At 54.8% G+C, this 14754-nt stretch overlaps 1 protein-coding gene across 1 annotated transcript; it reads left to right on the top strand.

Annotated features, from left to right (window-relative positions):
* Window positions 1-3856: 3856 nt before the first annotated feature.
* Window positions 3857-14022, top strand: IFITM10 (interferon induced transmembrane protein 10; the record flags this gene model as incomplete). The annotated part of the gene is made up of 3 exons (XM_084263492.1): window positions 3857-3969; window positions 5067-5481; window positions 13873-14022. 3 exons carry the CDS (start codon window positions 3857-3859, stop codon window positions 14020-14022), a joined length of 678 nt encoding a protein of 225 aa, XP_084119618.1.
* Window positions 14023-14754: the final 732 nt, after the last annotated feature.

The raw sequence follows: 14754 nt of genomic DNA, 5'->3' as shown, positions 1-14754 counted from the left end.
AAGTCTTCTCCTGGGGCTACATCTTCTCCTGGGGCTACATCTCCCTGCCTGAGTACCACCAAGAGTACTCATTCTAACAGGCTACTTGAGTTGTCCTCTTGTCCTTTGGGCCAGATAGAACGAGGTCCCGCTCAAATTGGGACATGCGGTGCTCCTATAGCAGCCAAATCAAGACTCTTAAGTGTCTAAGCCCAGCCTAAAACCCAGTAGGATGTGGAGTTTATGCTCCCAGAGCCCAGTGAAGAACAGGGTTGGTTTGGGTTTTTTTTCCAAATGTAGGAAAAATCCACCCCTCTTGCCTGGCTGTGTGATTTTTAGTCCTAGCGCTGCTGTACAGGAGCTGAAGACTCTGATGCAGAATGAAGGCCCCATGTGCCAGGTGGAAGATAAGAGCTAATCCCTACTTTGAAAAAAAGCATCATCTACATAAGCAAGACAGATGCAGCCAAGCCCCATCCCATTTTCTTACCGCAGATCTAAGCACACAGAGAGCTTAACTGATTTCCCCACTGGCACTTCCTGAGCCTCTGCTCCCCCAGGATGCCTTAATACCCCAATCAGCTGTTCTCCTGCGTTAAAAGAGATGGATTTAACCCAAAAGGGCTGGCTGCATCCTCAAAACCAATCATACAGCCCACCGTTCCTCAATAGCCCAAGAGAACAAGTCATCCACTGCCAACTATTTATCGACGGGAATACAAGGGCGTTGTTTCTGCTGGGGAGATTGTGCCTAAGCTTTTAATCGTGCTGTGAGTACTGAATGTTACATCTCAGCAGGAACAATCACAGACTCGATCTTGGCCAAGAGTTGGAGAAGCCAAGAGCCAGGATTGTCCAGCCATGCTTTTCCAGCAAGGAGCAGCCCGTGAGCAGCCTGCGTGCAGCCCCTCATTATCCTGCACAGCAAATTCCCAGGTTTACACCAGCCCCCTGATTTCCTGCACCATCTCTGCAGAGCTCCGTGCACATGCAAATTGGATAACTGGCTCTTTATTAAGTGTCTTCACTGATGCAAAGATAACATTTTTCATTACACGTGCCCTTGAGTAGTAGGGTGCTTGGTCCTGACCCTCAGGGCTATCTTCATGGGCCTGATCCTAGAGCTGAAGAGGGCTTTGCCAAAAGCCTGCTTGGGAATCTGCCGAAGGAGAAGGAGGATGGGACCCCCCATTTATGGAGATGACTTGCTCATCTTGTTGGTTCAGCAATTTGTGGCTTTAGGAAACTATTTTTACTCACTGTCAATGATGAAGGACATTGTTTTGGGGGCTGGTGGCTTTTTCTGCTCTTTCTTGGATTTATTTTTAGGTTCCTTTGGGAGCAAAGTGCAGACTGAAAACTCAGAGGACAGGAGGCAGACCAAAGGAGTCTGGGGAGATGGGATTTACACCTCAAAGCCTCGGGCCACCTCACTGCTTATGGGGTTTAGCAACCCACTGTGGAACTTTGTAGTGGGAGTGGGACAGAATATTCAGGAGGTTGTGGGCTTTCTCCTTCAGGAAAAAACAGGGGGAGGTCCTGCTAATGGTTTTATGGAGATCTGGAGTAGGATTTGAGGTGGAAGACTGTCACGATTATGCTACAGCCCACATATCTCTAACACAACTACAGGAGTATTGTGTTGGGGCAGGAGGTACCTTTTTGTCTTGTTCAACCAATTCTTAGCACAAAGGGACGCAGGACTCGATGCCACAGCAGTACAGGGGATTATTCATACTCATCCCAGCTTTGTTTTAAAAGAAATGTGGTCCTAGACCTTATGGTTGAGGATTTGCACACATGACCTTTAAGGACTTCCAGAAGATAGGAGAAGAGTTAAAATTCTGCAGAATATTGATGGGTTTTAATGCCTTGTGTCATTTTCAAGCCAGTTCCCCAACTTTGAAGGGAAAAAATCCCTTTGAAGTTCAAACACTGGTCAAGTTGTGTATATGCTGTTGTGGTCCATGGTAATACAAGTCTCACTGCTCACACTTAGCTTTGAGAAAGGTGATGAAACCAACCCAAAGACCCCAAAGTGCTCTGCAAACTGAAGGCTTGATAAGGCACCCAGAGAAGAGAAAAAATAGCCGTTCAACCTCCCTGACCTTTCAGTCCTACTGACCACAGGGAGTATGCCTGCCTCTGGCGATCCCACAATCCCCTACACCACCCTGCTGCCCCTTGTACCCTCCAGAGCCCCTCTCTGACTTTCTCTTCTGCTCACCCTCCATCCCTGCCTGACGATAAGAAGAGGAGCAGTCCTACCTACCTCCACAAGTTTCACTAGACAGATGAACAGCAGGCTTATCAGTAGCTCCTATGTCAGACAGCAGTCTATATCCAAGGAGTTTTGTTGCTCCTCCTGAGCCCGAGGGAAGGATACTCTGCACAGCTGTGGGTTGCCCGGGTTTGTCCAAGCCCTCCAGAAAAGCTGACGACAGCTGCTGTATCTCTGCCTCTCCTGCAAATATCTTAATCCCACAGGAACATCATTCTTACCCCAGTGCTGCTTCTGCTCTTAGCAGCTTCTTGGAGAGAGCTGTGGGTCTCATCACAAGCAGTTGTAGCACTAATAAAGCCCTCTTTACTTGGGCAAGACCCAGCGCCACTCTGGCAGTGATAAATCCCAAACCAAAGGGCAATTTGTCCTTTTTTAACTAGCACAGGTGCCTTCAGAGGGATTAAACCAGCCTCATGAAACCTGGACTCCTTCCAGCCTGGTAGCGCTGTGGCCGCATGAGAAGTCCGCTTGCATCACACCGGCCCATGGGATGAACATGGGGCGGGTGGCCCTACAGAAGAGCCAGACCTGCCTGCAGTGGCTGAGTGAGTTACCATCCTTATTTCTTAGCTTGGCACTTTATGGGTAGGCTTAAGGCATTTCCCAAGGATTTCCCTTCCCCTGCGGGTACTGCTCACACAAACTTTGGGTTTACCCAGCCTGTTCCCAGTCCTCTGGGATTTCTCTGCTCCTCTTTCCCAGCGCCCCAGATGAACTGGCTGCTGCTGCAAGGCCACCTGCACCAGGCTGGGCTCTGCCACTGCAGGGTGACACGGTCTGTCCTCATGTCCTTACCCTCCCCGTGCTGTGGCTGCATCCTCCCAAATGACCTGCAAGCTGTCCCTGCACGGCACCAGCTGCGCTCCAGCATCATGTCCCTGGAGGGACGCTACCACAGCACCCCAGAATCAAGTTTCCGTGCAGGCCCCAGGGCAGTTGGCAGTGGGGGTCAGGAAGCATTTCCTCCATCCTATGCCAAGCCCAGGCATGGCCAGCTCCTCCCAGGCTTGTCCATCCTTCATGACATTCCTGCCTCCCTCCCCTAAAGCAGCCACATGCCCGGTGTCCTGCTGGCGGGGTGCTTTCACCCCTGCCCGCAGTGGGATTTGCTCAGTGCTAGCAGGGTTTATCACCCCACATGCAGGATTTATCCGCTTTCTATCCGTTTCCCATGACTGGAGCATTTTTTTTTCCCCCCACGGTGCCACATCACTGACACCTCCCCTCTCCACACTGTCCCCACCATCCCCACGTGCCCCTGCCATGCTTGGGGTTTCCATCCCAGCCCCACAGGAGCGAACCCACAACCCAGGCTGCAGCCGCAAAGGTCTCTGCGAGTGATGCGGGGAAGAGAGGGGCCGAGCACCCCCTCCGGGTGACAGGGAAGCCGCTCGGCCGGGCCCGGAGATGCCCTTCTCCCGCGGGGCGCTAACAGGATGCTCCAAGCAGGAGGTGACGTCCGGGGGGGGGAACACGAGGAGAAGGGCTGAGACACGGATAAGCTCTCCTGCGCGGAGCATGTTTATGGGGAGGAGAAGGGCTGCAGGTTGACCTTCCCAGCCCCTAACTCTCCCCCGTGCCCACCCCTAGCCCATGGGTGCCCCCCCGCCGCCTGCCCTCCCCTCCTCCCGCAACTCCAGCGCCGAGGAAGCCGAGCCGGAGGCAGTGCTGAGCCGGATATGCAGCGACTCCCCGCATTCCTCCTTGTGAGTATCCCTCGCTCCTCCTGATGCCTTCGGAGGAGACGGATGGACGGACGGACGGACAGCCAGAGGTGGACTAGTCTCTTCTATTGGCAAAGCTGGGGTAGGGGTGGGGGGACGTCGTCCCACATTCCCTTCCCCAGCCTCTGTCTTCTCCCCCTCACCTCCCTCCTCCCCCTCTCTGGCCAAGATATTCTCCAAAAAAAAAAAAGGGGGGGGGTGGTGGGGGGGTGGTGGTGCGGGGATGAGACCTGCTGGCAGGTGGAAGGAATCGGGAAATGCAATCCCGTCTGGAATCCCGCAGCGATGAGGACTCAGAGGAAAAAACCCCAAAGACACCCCCTCCCCCCTCAAAATAAAAGCCCCAGAAGGGAGGGAGGGAAGGCGGGGGGCCGGGCTGCTCTGCCGCACCGGGAGACCCGCTCCGCCCGCCGCCCCGGGACCCGCTCCCATCCCGGCGTGGGACAGAAAGCAGAAGGCCCCGACAGACAGACAGACAGACCGACCGACAGACAGACCGACAGGCGGGCAGGGAGGGCTGCGGGGGGGATGCAGCGCGGCTAGCTGGCAACTCTCCTGGCGCGCCCTGCCCCCGCTCCCCGCCCCTCCCAAGTGTTCCTTTCGCCTTTTATTTGTTGCCTTCGTGTTTGTTGTTGTTTTTTCTTTAATCCATTTCCCCACTCATGGCTCGGGCGCGGGTCACGCAGGACAGAGGGCGCGGGGGGGTGAGGATGAGGGAGAGGGGGAGGGATGCTGCCCGCTGCTGCCCGCTGCTGCCCCCCGCCACGGGGACGGGGCCGGCGGCAGCTCCGTGCCGAGGCAGCGGCTTCGTGGTCCCCGGGCGTAGCGGTCCTCCCTCCTCCCCCTCCTGCCTGCCCTCCTCTCCTCCCTCTCTCCTCTGCTCACTCCCTCACTCCTCTCCCCGCTCTCTCCTCTGTCTCCCGGTCCCTCTCTCTCTCCTGCCTTACCCCCACGTCTACCCTTTTCTGCCCCTTCCTTCCCTTTTTCTTCTCCCCTCCCCCCCACGCCCCCCTGCCCCCCGGCCTCTCCATCCCCTCACCCCCTTTTTTCCCGGGGGGGGGACACTTTCATTTTGCCAGGGCAGAGCGCGGTGACACCGCGGCAGCCACCACGGAGAGGACACAGGATCCCCCCCTGGGCCCGCCGTGCCCCTTCGAGGGGGTGGCCTGGACACCGAGACCCCCCCAGGGCCCCCCGCAGGGCTGCTTCACCTGCATCGCCAAGCCCCCAGCTCTCCGGCAAGCTTCGCCCGTTCTGTCTCCCTCTTCTGCCGTTTATCTCATGGAGAGCAAAAGCTGCAAAGGGGACAGCCTGCGGCCGGCGGTCCCGTGCAAGCACTCGGTGGAGAAGAAGACGATGACCAACCCCACCACCGTCATCGAAATCTACCCCGACACCACCGAGGTGAACGACTACTATCTCTGGTCCATCTTCAACTTCGTATACCTCAACTTCTGCTGCCTCGGCTTCATCGCCTTGGCCTATTCGTTGAAAGTGAGTACCGAGCGCGAGGCACAGGCATGGCTGGACAGGGAGGGATGGTTTAGGGGTTGTTCTGCTTGTAAATCACATCTTTGCCACCCAAATAAGAGATTGCGCCCTCTGGGGATGGGGAGACCTGAGGTGTGATTTGGAGCTGGAGATGCTGCTTCAGGTGGGGAAGAGGTGCTTTGACTTTCTGCGGTGGCTTGGTGACAGGCGGGCAATGCAGGGCTGGCTCAGCTCGTGCTGTGCCCACAGGCATCCTGGCACTTGGTCCCTTCTTTGGGATCCTGTTGGTTGGAGACCGTGTCAGGGTAGGATCCGGCAGCGTTGGATGGTAAGGAGCAGTGGGCCAGAATCAGATGGCGCCTGGCAAGTTGCGGGAGGGAGAGGCTGCCAGGGTGCAGGCAATCCTGCTTGTTTCCTTCTTGCCCTCTCCCTAATTAAAACATCGAAGCTGGTAGCCATCTGCACCCACCTCTCTGAGCCCTATAGATCCCAAGGCAAGCCCTGGGGACCTGCCAGTGCCATGGGAATGAGCCCTCAGCAGCTGAGGAGGAAGAGTGCAGGGGGGGCTTTGCACAGCGTGGGGCTGTGGGCATGTAGAGCTGTGTTGATGAAGAGGGTGATGGTGTGGAGCACAGCCAGCAAAGGGGACAGGACTGGGTTGCTCCCAGCAATTGCAGGGCAGAGCAGCCCAGCAGGGACAGCACCCCGCAAACAGGCAGCCCCTCGGCAGCTGGGGGGGGGGAGAGAGAGAGTGTGGGGCCCAGGCTGCCCTTCCTTTGCCTGCCTGCCAGCCTCAAAACTAACTGAATGGATGTGCAGAGAGCCCGGGGGCAGCTGGGTGGCCCAGCAGAGGAGCTAGCTGATTTGTTTTGGCAGGCAGCATTTAGAGAAAGGCCAGGGTGCAGACGGGCTTCATCACAGAAATGGATCAATTAACCCTGTCCAGCTTCTGTGAGCTGGACTGCAAGTGCCCAGCGCTGCAAGGAGGCTGCTCCTGAGCCCAGCAGGGTCTCCAGCAGAAAGACTTGGTGTCAAGCCTGTGGACCTGTACCTTGGGCTCGCCCAGCACTGGCACTGTGGTGTCTGCCTCAGTTTCCCCTACCCCAAAGTGGGCAATGAGCACCCATCTACCACCCATGCAGTGGGCTTCACTGCTGCCAAGACAAGGCATTTGACAGCTTAAATCATGCAGGGACTGAGCATCACCACAGGCAGGACTGACCCAAGGGCAAATCTGTGCAGCGGCAGCCTAACATAAGTGGGAGGGAGGCAGTGCCTTGACACCCCCCGCTCATTTAGCCAGAAAGGGAAGAAACTGGCTGCCTCCTATTTTTGTATGGGTTGGTTGGTTTGAATTTGACGGTAATGATCAGTGTCTTTCTCATGCAAGAGGCACAGTCAGAGTGGGCTAAGAAAGGCTTTCACATCATGGGGATGCGGCTGTAGCTACAGCGGGTGTCTGGGCAGATGCGTTCCCTTGGCTGTAGCCAGTAATGGGGGCAGGACAGCCTGAGGACCGAGCTGACCCATCCCCAGGGAAAAGGGCAGAGTGGGGTCTGCCACCTACCAGGTTTTTAGAGACTGGACACTTCACTGTTCTTGACATGAGGTGGGAGGAAAAGCAAAGCCTAGAAGTGACCCGGGGCTGGACCCTTGAGCCCAGGCAGAGGCATGGACTTGGCATCTGGCTGCAAAGGTCTAGAGGACATAAACTCCCATCTTACAAAAAAGGAGCAGTGGCGAGGGAAGGCAAATGGGTAAATATGCTCCAAATCAGGGAAAGGAAAACAGAAAATGGCTGTCAAAACCCAGCCTTGACTTTCAGACTGTGGAGGCAGTAGCTGGTTGGACGCAATGGTGGTACCCGAACAGATGCAGGGCTGAGCAGGTAAGAAGTAAGTCTGCTCTGATCTTGGAGCTCCCCAGTGCCTGTAGCTCTGTGACAGGGGAAAGCAGAAACAAAACATCCCTCAGAGACACAGAACTGGGCTAGCAAGTAGCCAAAGGGATGGCGAACGCCCTTGTGGACTACTTTTCGGATGGGTAGCAGGAGGCAACAGGGATGCTGGGGCAGTAGCAGAAGGTCCATTCTGGGGCAGACCACTGGGATGTTAAGACTGACAGGATCTTTTCTTACTCACAGCTACTGCAAAGACCTTAACTGGCCAGGCTGGATGTTAGGGTAATTTCTCCAGAAACCTGTTGTTTTCATCTCTTTCACAGTCAAAAAGATTTTTTTCCCCAGCAGTTCAGAGAAAGCAGAAGAAAGGAATGTCCTGGGGACAGGTGTCCCTTTAAAAAGACTTCTCTTGTTCCTCTGCAATTAAATATAAGGACAATTTAACAGCAGCTAACTGAAGTCCCAGCCTTTCTAGGATGCCTGTGCTCTTTGGAGACTAAGTCAGGAGCTGTGGGAGGGAGAGGAGTAGCACTTTTCTGTGTCTGAGCCCATTCTGGGACCTCTGATGGCAGAGTCCTCGGCCAGTGGAGCACAGGTTTCCTGGCTGAAGGGCCATCAGGGCGCATTAAACAGTTCCCAGGTTACATTTTTTCCATTTCCTTTGAATAACTGAAACATCCAGCGACCTTAGGAGTCATCATTTTCATTATCAGAAACAGCATTTTCAGTACCCTGCCACAAACATTATCTGCTTTTGCCAGATTCGTACTGTTAATAAAGCAGTAGCTCCTTCACACCCCAAGTCCATGAGATGTTCCATTATGGACCTTAGCACACCCTAGTATTCGCCCTGGCTTCAACAGCACAGTGTGCAGCCTGGAAGCCCTGTGTAAGCTTAGGTAGGCTCGAATGTTACCATAAAGCTGTGTCCTTCCCCACGCCTGGCTTTACTTGGTTCAGTCACAGCTGAGAAAACAGCACCTCCGTGTCTGCTTGGCCACTGGAAAGCGAGCTGCAGCCTTCTAGACTTCTTTATGAAGGGAAATGCTATTTCATGGTGTCTACCATTTACTAAAAAAAAAAAAGACAAAACCCCACCCCAGGACCAGAGGATTTATGCTCTTATTCAAAGAAACACACAAAGTCAGGTGAGGGCAAAGACTGTGGCACCCAAGCCAAGTACTCTGTGTGACAGGCACCCCAGCCAAGTGCTCCGAATAAGGGTGGATGGCGTGCCTCGTCTGCCTGTACACCCGTAGCAGGCCAGATCCTCAGCAGATGCCGCTCGCTGGGCTGCACCGACTCACGTATTCCTCTGGGGGTTATTTCTAGCATCTCGGGCTTCTCAAGGTCAGCTTCTCCCCAAGTGAGGCGTTTGCATGTGAGCATGCACTGGTGCTGGGGAAGAAGAGATAAAGAGCAGGGCCGGGGAAGTTAGAAACCCTAACATGACCTTAACCCCATCCCAGCACTGACGCCAGGATCGCTCCAGTGGCAGTGATTTGGGTTCAGGTGTTTGCCATCAAAAGTGAATGCCATGGCCAAATATTCAGCAGCTCCCTCCCCTCCTTTTTCCCAGTGCCAAGCAGTAATTAATGATGCATGGGTGCCTGGTGGCAGGAGACTTTGCGTCAGTCATTAGAAGGTCCATCCCTGGGGACCGTGCGGGTGAGCCAAGCCCTTCTCAGTACCCATTGCGCCATGAGGAGGCAGATCAGAGGAGCTGGGATCTGAGACAAGTTGCAGTACACGTGCCATGTAGTGGTTGTCTGGAGAGCTCTTTACCTTCCCCCCTTGCTGTGTGCTGACCCTCCCCATTCCAAGTGGAAGCAGTCCAGCACACACCTGTAGGTATTTATTGACCCCGAGAAGCAGAGAGGCTGTGGCACCTGACTTCTCAGGCAGGCTCTCAGCCTGCTTTTCGGGAGGTGGGTGAAATGCAGAGGCAACAGCCCTATAATACCGGTTCCAGCGCGGTAGAAGTACCTGGGCTAGAGAACTCTTGACCAATCCACGGAGCAAATAAACACAAAGATCTCCTCCAGAGCTCATTATGTGTAGGGATGCAGAACTGCACAGAAATGGGTTTGCAGACAACCAGCTGTGGGCTGAACGCTAAAAGCTGGGCTGCCTTAAATACAGCCTCATTAGGCTCATTATCAACAAATGATTCGTCTCCTCCAGCAAGCTGAGGCAGCACTTTGTACCCACACAGCAAGGTCCCAAAAACAAGAGGACTTAAGATGTGGAACAGAGAAGAGGGGAGGTGGCTGCTAGAGAAGGGATCAGGAAAGAGTGGGATGGTAGGAGTCCAGGGGAGTACCTGGAGAGGAAGCTGGAGGCAAAGTCCCATGAGAGGAAGGGCAGGAGATGGCAGTCAGAGAGAGGAGAGAAAGAGCCCTCAGGCACTGACACTCAGGAGGGATGAACTGGAGATGGTGGAGGATAAGGTGAGCAGCAGGGAGGTGACAGAGAAGCAGAAATGGAGGGGAAGGCCACCACTGCCTTTCACTGGTGGGAGAGGGGAGGAGGAATATTTGCATGTTAAACCACAAAAGTGGGCTGTGGTTTGTTGAAGGTGGGGCATAGAAGAGGAAAGGAAACTTCTGAGTTGTCAAGCCAGATCCAAAATAAGCTTTGTCTTGTCTGGGGTGGAATCTCCAAAAGAATCAACAGGCAGTGCTTTGCGGTGCCTGGGGAAACACCAAAGTCAGCAAATGCAGAATAATTATCCTTACACACCAGTCATCTCGGTGCAAAGCAGGGCCAAAAATCCCCACATAATTTTAGGTGGCAAGGTCAAAGTGACAATGAGAAAAGGACTAAGGAAAACTACGCTTGGGTTTGGGGAGGTTTGGCCTTGTGACCATGTGACCTTAGGGACCTGTGCCCTCCGTGCCTCAACTCCCCAGCTGTGGAAGGAAGTGGGTTCCAAGGCTCCTAGAAGCTTGTGCACCCGCTGGCAGCACATTACGGCAATGGTGGCTGCGGGAGCTGGAAAATAGGGAAAGGTGAGGCTGGGCTATGAGAAAGACGTTGGCATCTCCTTAAGAACAGAGCAGGGAAGGAGCCAAAACGTGTATGTGCTCTCCAGGAGAGCTCCTCCTCCGGACCCTGGCTTGGATGCCACAGCAGGACATTGAAGGGAGGCATCTGTGAGTGTCTGGGTGTGTGAGGCGATGTGGGAGGAGGTAAGGCCACCATGGAGATGTGCAGGAGGCTGGGGCTGCAAACAGTTCGGAAGGAGAAACACCTCTTCATCATGCTTGTGTGCCACAGGGGCCCTGAGACTTGTCTGGCACTTAGATGGTCCTTTGCAATATAAGTGATAATGGACAATGAAGGATGACTTGCATTAGTGTGACTACCAAAGCCATAGGGCATATGGGGGAATAGTAAGGGAGGAGAGGAAGGGGACCAGGGACTTGGTGAGGATGAGGGATCCAGGCAACTAAGGCCAGAGTGGCTGGAGGAGAGCTAGGGAAGGGAAAGGGCAGGGGGCTGCCAGAGATTGGGAGTGTGGGCAGGGCTCTGTGCCACAGGGGTTGGCAGGGCTGGAGAGGTGGGACCAGACGGAGGGAGCAGGGGAAGAGGCATCTAAGTGCCCTTTGGCAGGAGTCAAAAGCAGCTGTTCCTATCATCATCTGGGCCCAAACAGCAGGAAAGACAAGAGAAGGAAAGGACCAAAAAAGGAACTGGGAGGAAATGGTGGCACTGGGGAGAGGACAGCCCCAGGTTCCTCTTGCTAGAGATGCTGAGGAGCAGCAGGACTGGAAGGAGAGCTGCAGGGAAGTCGAGGGCAGGCACTGCTGAAGCAGAACGTGGGAAAGACCTAAAGCGTCAGTCACGAGTGCGAGCTGATGTCAGGTGGGAGAGGCTGCTGGGAGTGCTGGGAGAGGGCTGGGCATGGAAATTGGGACAGCAGGGCACCCCAGGGAAAGGAGGAGCAGGATGCATGGAGCAGGGAAGAGTTCCTGGGGCCAAAAGACACTGGCCCCACAAAGGCAAAGCAAGTGGCTCAGTGGCAGTAGAGTTGCAGAGCTTGCTAGTCTGCTGGAGGAGCCTCTGCCCTGCAAACACCGACGGCAAACACCAGCTTCCCTGCAGCGACAAGTGACCTCTCCCAGAAGCAGCTGGATTACAGTGGAGGAAGGGGCGAAAAGTGTTTGCACTGCGCAGGGTTTGCCTCCAGCAGCCCTGCTGCTGGGAGAAGGAAACCGCAGGAGAACTTCAAAGAGCCTGCACAGAGCAACGGGCAGGATTCCTGGTCCAAATCCAGTGCCTCTGGGGCTCTGGCTGCAGGGACCTCCATGCTGCTTACCAGTGGGTGAGGAAATACCAGCTGCCTGGTGCTGCTGCACCTGGGGTTTTTGGGAGGATGCTAAGCCTGCCAAATAAATTCAAAGGTGAGTCATCTTGGACATACAGCTGGCACAAAAAGGCATGCAGGCCCCAGGCTGCCAGATCGCTGCCTTCACAGCGGTCATATCCACTGCTAGGAGCACCAGCCAAGCATGCTACAGAGCCACATGTGGCCTGTGACTCTCTCCTGTCCCTGCTCCCACAAGGATGCCCTGAAATTTTTGAGAGCTCAGCAGCAGAGAGATGGGTGGATGGCCCCAGCTCCAGCTGCGGGCTTCCAGGAGTGGAGCACCAGAGGCCAAGGATATGGCACTGCAGAATTTAATATGATGAGGAGAACGGAGTTCTCGTTCTTGCGTATGTATCTACCAGCGCCAGCTCCTGTGGGCTTCATGCCAGCATCAGCCTCCCTACCCTTGGTCCAGGATTAATGAAGAGCAGGAGGTGTTTGTACAGAAAAGTCCTCACTGGTGTGATGGAGGAGGCCACATTGCTCAAGGGCCTACGATGTCGTTTTGGAGGCCCCATGAACCTGTGTGGCTCAGTGGGGATGAGGGGTGCTCATCCCCATATCCAGCAAGTTGCAGAAGGCTTTCAGGACAGCTCCGTGGGTAAGGACTTGCAGGAGTGAGAGAGAAAAAGTCACTGAGACGTGGTCTGAATCCGTTGCAGAGTCTTTTTGGGAAGCTCCTGGTCGATGAAAGCCTTTTAACGTTTCTAGGCAGGCCTCGGGCTGGTTTTTGCAGCCTGCCACCGACACGTAGTGCCCGACCGGCAGCAGCCGGTGCTGCCTGTGCTGCCTGCAGCCACGGCAGGCTGCGAAGGAAGCGCGGCCCTGCAGCCCCCCTGCCATAAAGCAGGCAGCGATGCAGGCGCTGCCGTGCCACGCCAGCCCCTGGATACCGGGCGTGGGTGGGAGAAAAGGAAGAAGGGTAAAGCCTCCTGGTATTTTCATCCCACAGCCTCATGGCTCCAGCTGCAAGGGCCCACCAAGTCCTGGCTGACGGTGCAGTTTGGGGACTGGGAGGGGTGAAGTCTGACTGCTCAAACTGCAGATCTGCTGCTGGCGGGTGGTGCTGTCAGCTGCCTGGCAGTGTCATCACTGCCTGGTAGTGGGTATTTGCTGCCCAGCAATGCCATCTGCTGCCTGGTAGCGTCATGCACTCTACCTTATGGTGCCATCGCTGCCTTGCACTGCTATGTGCTGCCTGCTAGTGCCATCACTGCCCGGTAATGCCGTGTGCTGCCAGGTAGCACCAGCGCTGCCTGGTAGTGCCATTACTGCCTGGTAATGTCATTGCTGCCTGCTAGTGCCGTCACTGCCTGGTAGTGGCATCGCTACCTTGCAGTGCCATCCGCTGCCTGACGGTGCCACCTGCTGCCTATCTGTGCCATGCACTGCCTGGCAGCCTGGAGGGGGTGGTGGCAAGCCACATGTACAGTCCCTACCCACTGCAGAGCTGTCCCAAGGCAAGGCTGTGCGAAGTCCCAGCCCTCAGAGTAATGAAGAGAGCAGACTGTGCCGTCAGGGTTGCAAACTGCCAGTGGCAGAGACGCTACACGAGCCGCATTAGACCTGCAAAAGGAACTCATTAACCCAGGACTGCTTAATATGCTGGAGGCTCGTGCACAGCCCTGGAGCTGCAGTAGGATATTGTGCCAGGTTTCGCCTGCTGAACCCCTCAGTGCAGATGGAGGCATGGGGATGCACATCAAAACCACAGCCAGCCTTCTCATTCATAGCCCAGGAGAGCCACAGCCCAGTGCTGCAGGGCCAGGTGGCTGCAACGCGGTGGGAAGGATGCTTCAGTGCCAATATGCGTGGGGTGCACGGTGGCACCTCAGTTCCTTTGTGCACCCTCGGGCTCAAAAGAGCACTGCCCCACTCCAGGAGCCACAGGGACTTAGTTTGCTTAGTTGGTAATAACAATGGGTTGCTCTTCCAGGTCTTCTTCCTTCCCCAGCTCAATCCATAGCAGAGCCAGGGTGCAAACCTCACCTCAAGGTGTCTTACAGCACCCAAAGCATTCCAATGAAAAGAGGCTCAGCCCTTGTCCCCTACAGTGTGCACGTTGCTTGAAACAAGTTGCCTTTGCATACACCTTCCAATTTTTTAAATCTTTTTTCCTCAGGTCCGGGATAAGAAACTCCTCAATGACTTAAATGGAGCAGTTGAAGATGCTAAGACAGCCCGGCTTTTTAACATCACCAGCTCAGCCCTTGCCACCTTCTGTATCATCCTTATCTTCATCTTCCTGCGATACCCCCTCACTGACTACTAGAACGAGGCCAACAGCAGCGGCTGCCGCCAAAATGCCTCTATGCCAGAAGTGTCTGCAGCTGTTTCTTGTAGCAAGGATGCAAAAAACCCCAAACCAAACCAAAACACCAACACTCCACCTTGACTGCAAAAAACCAAATCAAATACCTAAATAAAAATTGAATGAGTCGATTGGCCCAGCTGAGCACACCCTTCCTGCCCCCAGTCTGTGAACTGCTGTAGGAACGGGTCTCGCTCCTAAACATGTACAGGGAGAGAGATAGAACAAGAAATATTTATTTTATGGCCAACAAGCTGTGTGACAAGAGCGTGCAAAGCTGAGGGTGATGCACACCTGGCATCAGAAAGCTGAGCTCTGGGGAGCAGTGGGGTCCTGCTGAGCAGGAGGTGTGTGCAGTGGATGGTGACCGTGGCAGGACTGACTCACAACATATCAGACCGCCCCACACCCCCTCTCAACTTAATGGGGTTTCTTTTCCTTTTCCTCTCTTGAGTTTCATCCACAGGTTCAAACAACTCCCAAACCCAGGAGAGGTGAGGGTGTTAGGAAGTTTGTGCTAGGGACCCCTGAAGCCTCAAGAGAAGCCCCAAAGCATTAAAGGGTAGGTTTCTCCTCAGGATCTCCCAGCAATGCTGAGAAGGAAGGCACCTTCTGGAGAACTCGCCTAAGCCCCCTAAACCAAGTGCTACTGTATTTCTGTGAACAATCAATAAAGATACCTCTGATAACTCA

This window comes from Gallinula chloropus (assembly GCF_964237585.1).
Source record: "Gallinula chloropus genome assembly, chromosome: 4".
Classification (NCBI taxonomy): domain Eukaryota; kingdom Metazoa; phylum Chordata; class Aves; order Gruiformes; family Rallidae; genus Gallinula; species Gallinula chloropus.
Note: the sequence above shows the minus strand (reverse complement) of the source record. Positions and strands in the feature narration are given on the sequence as shown.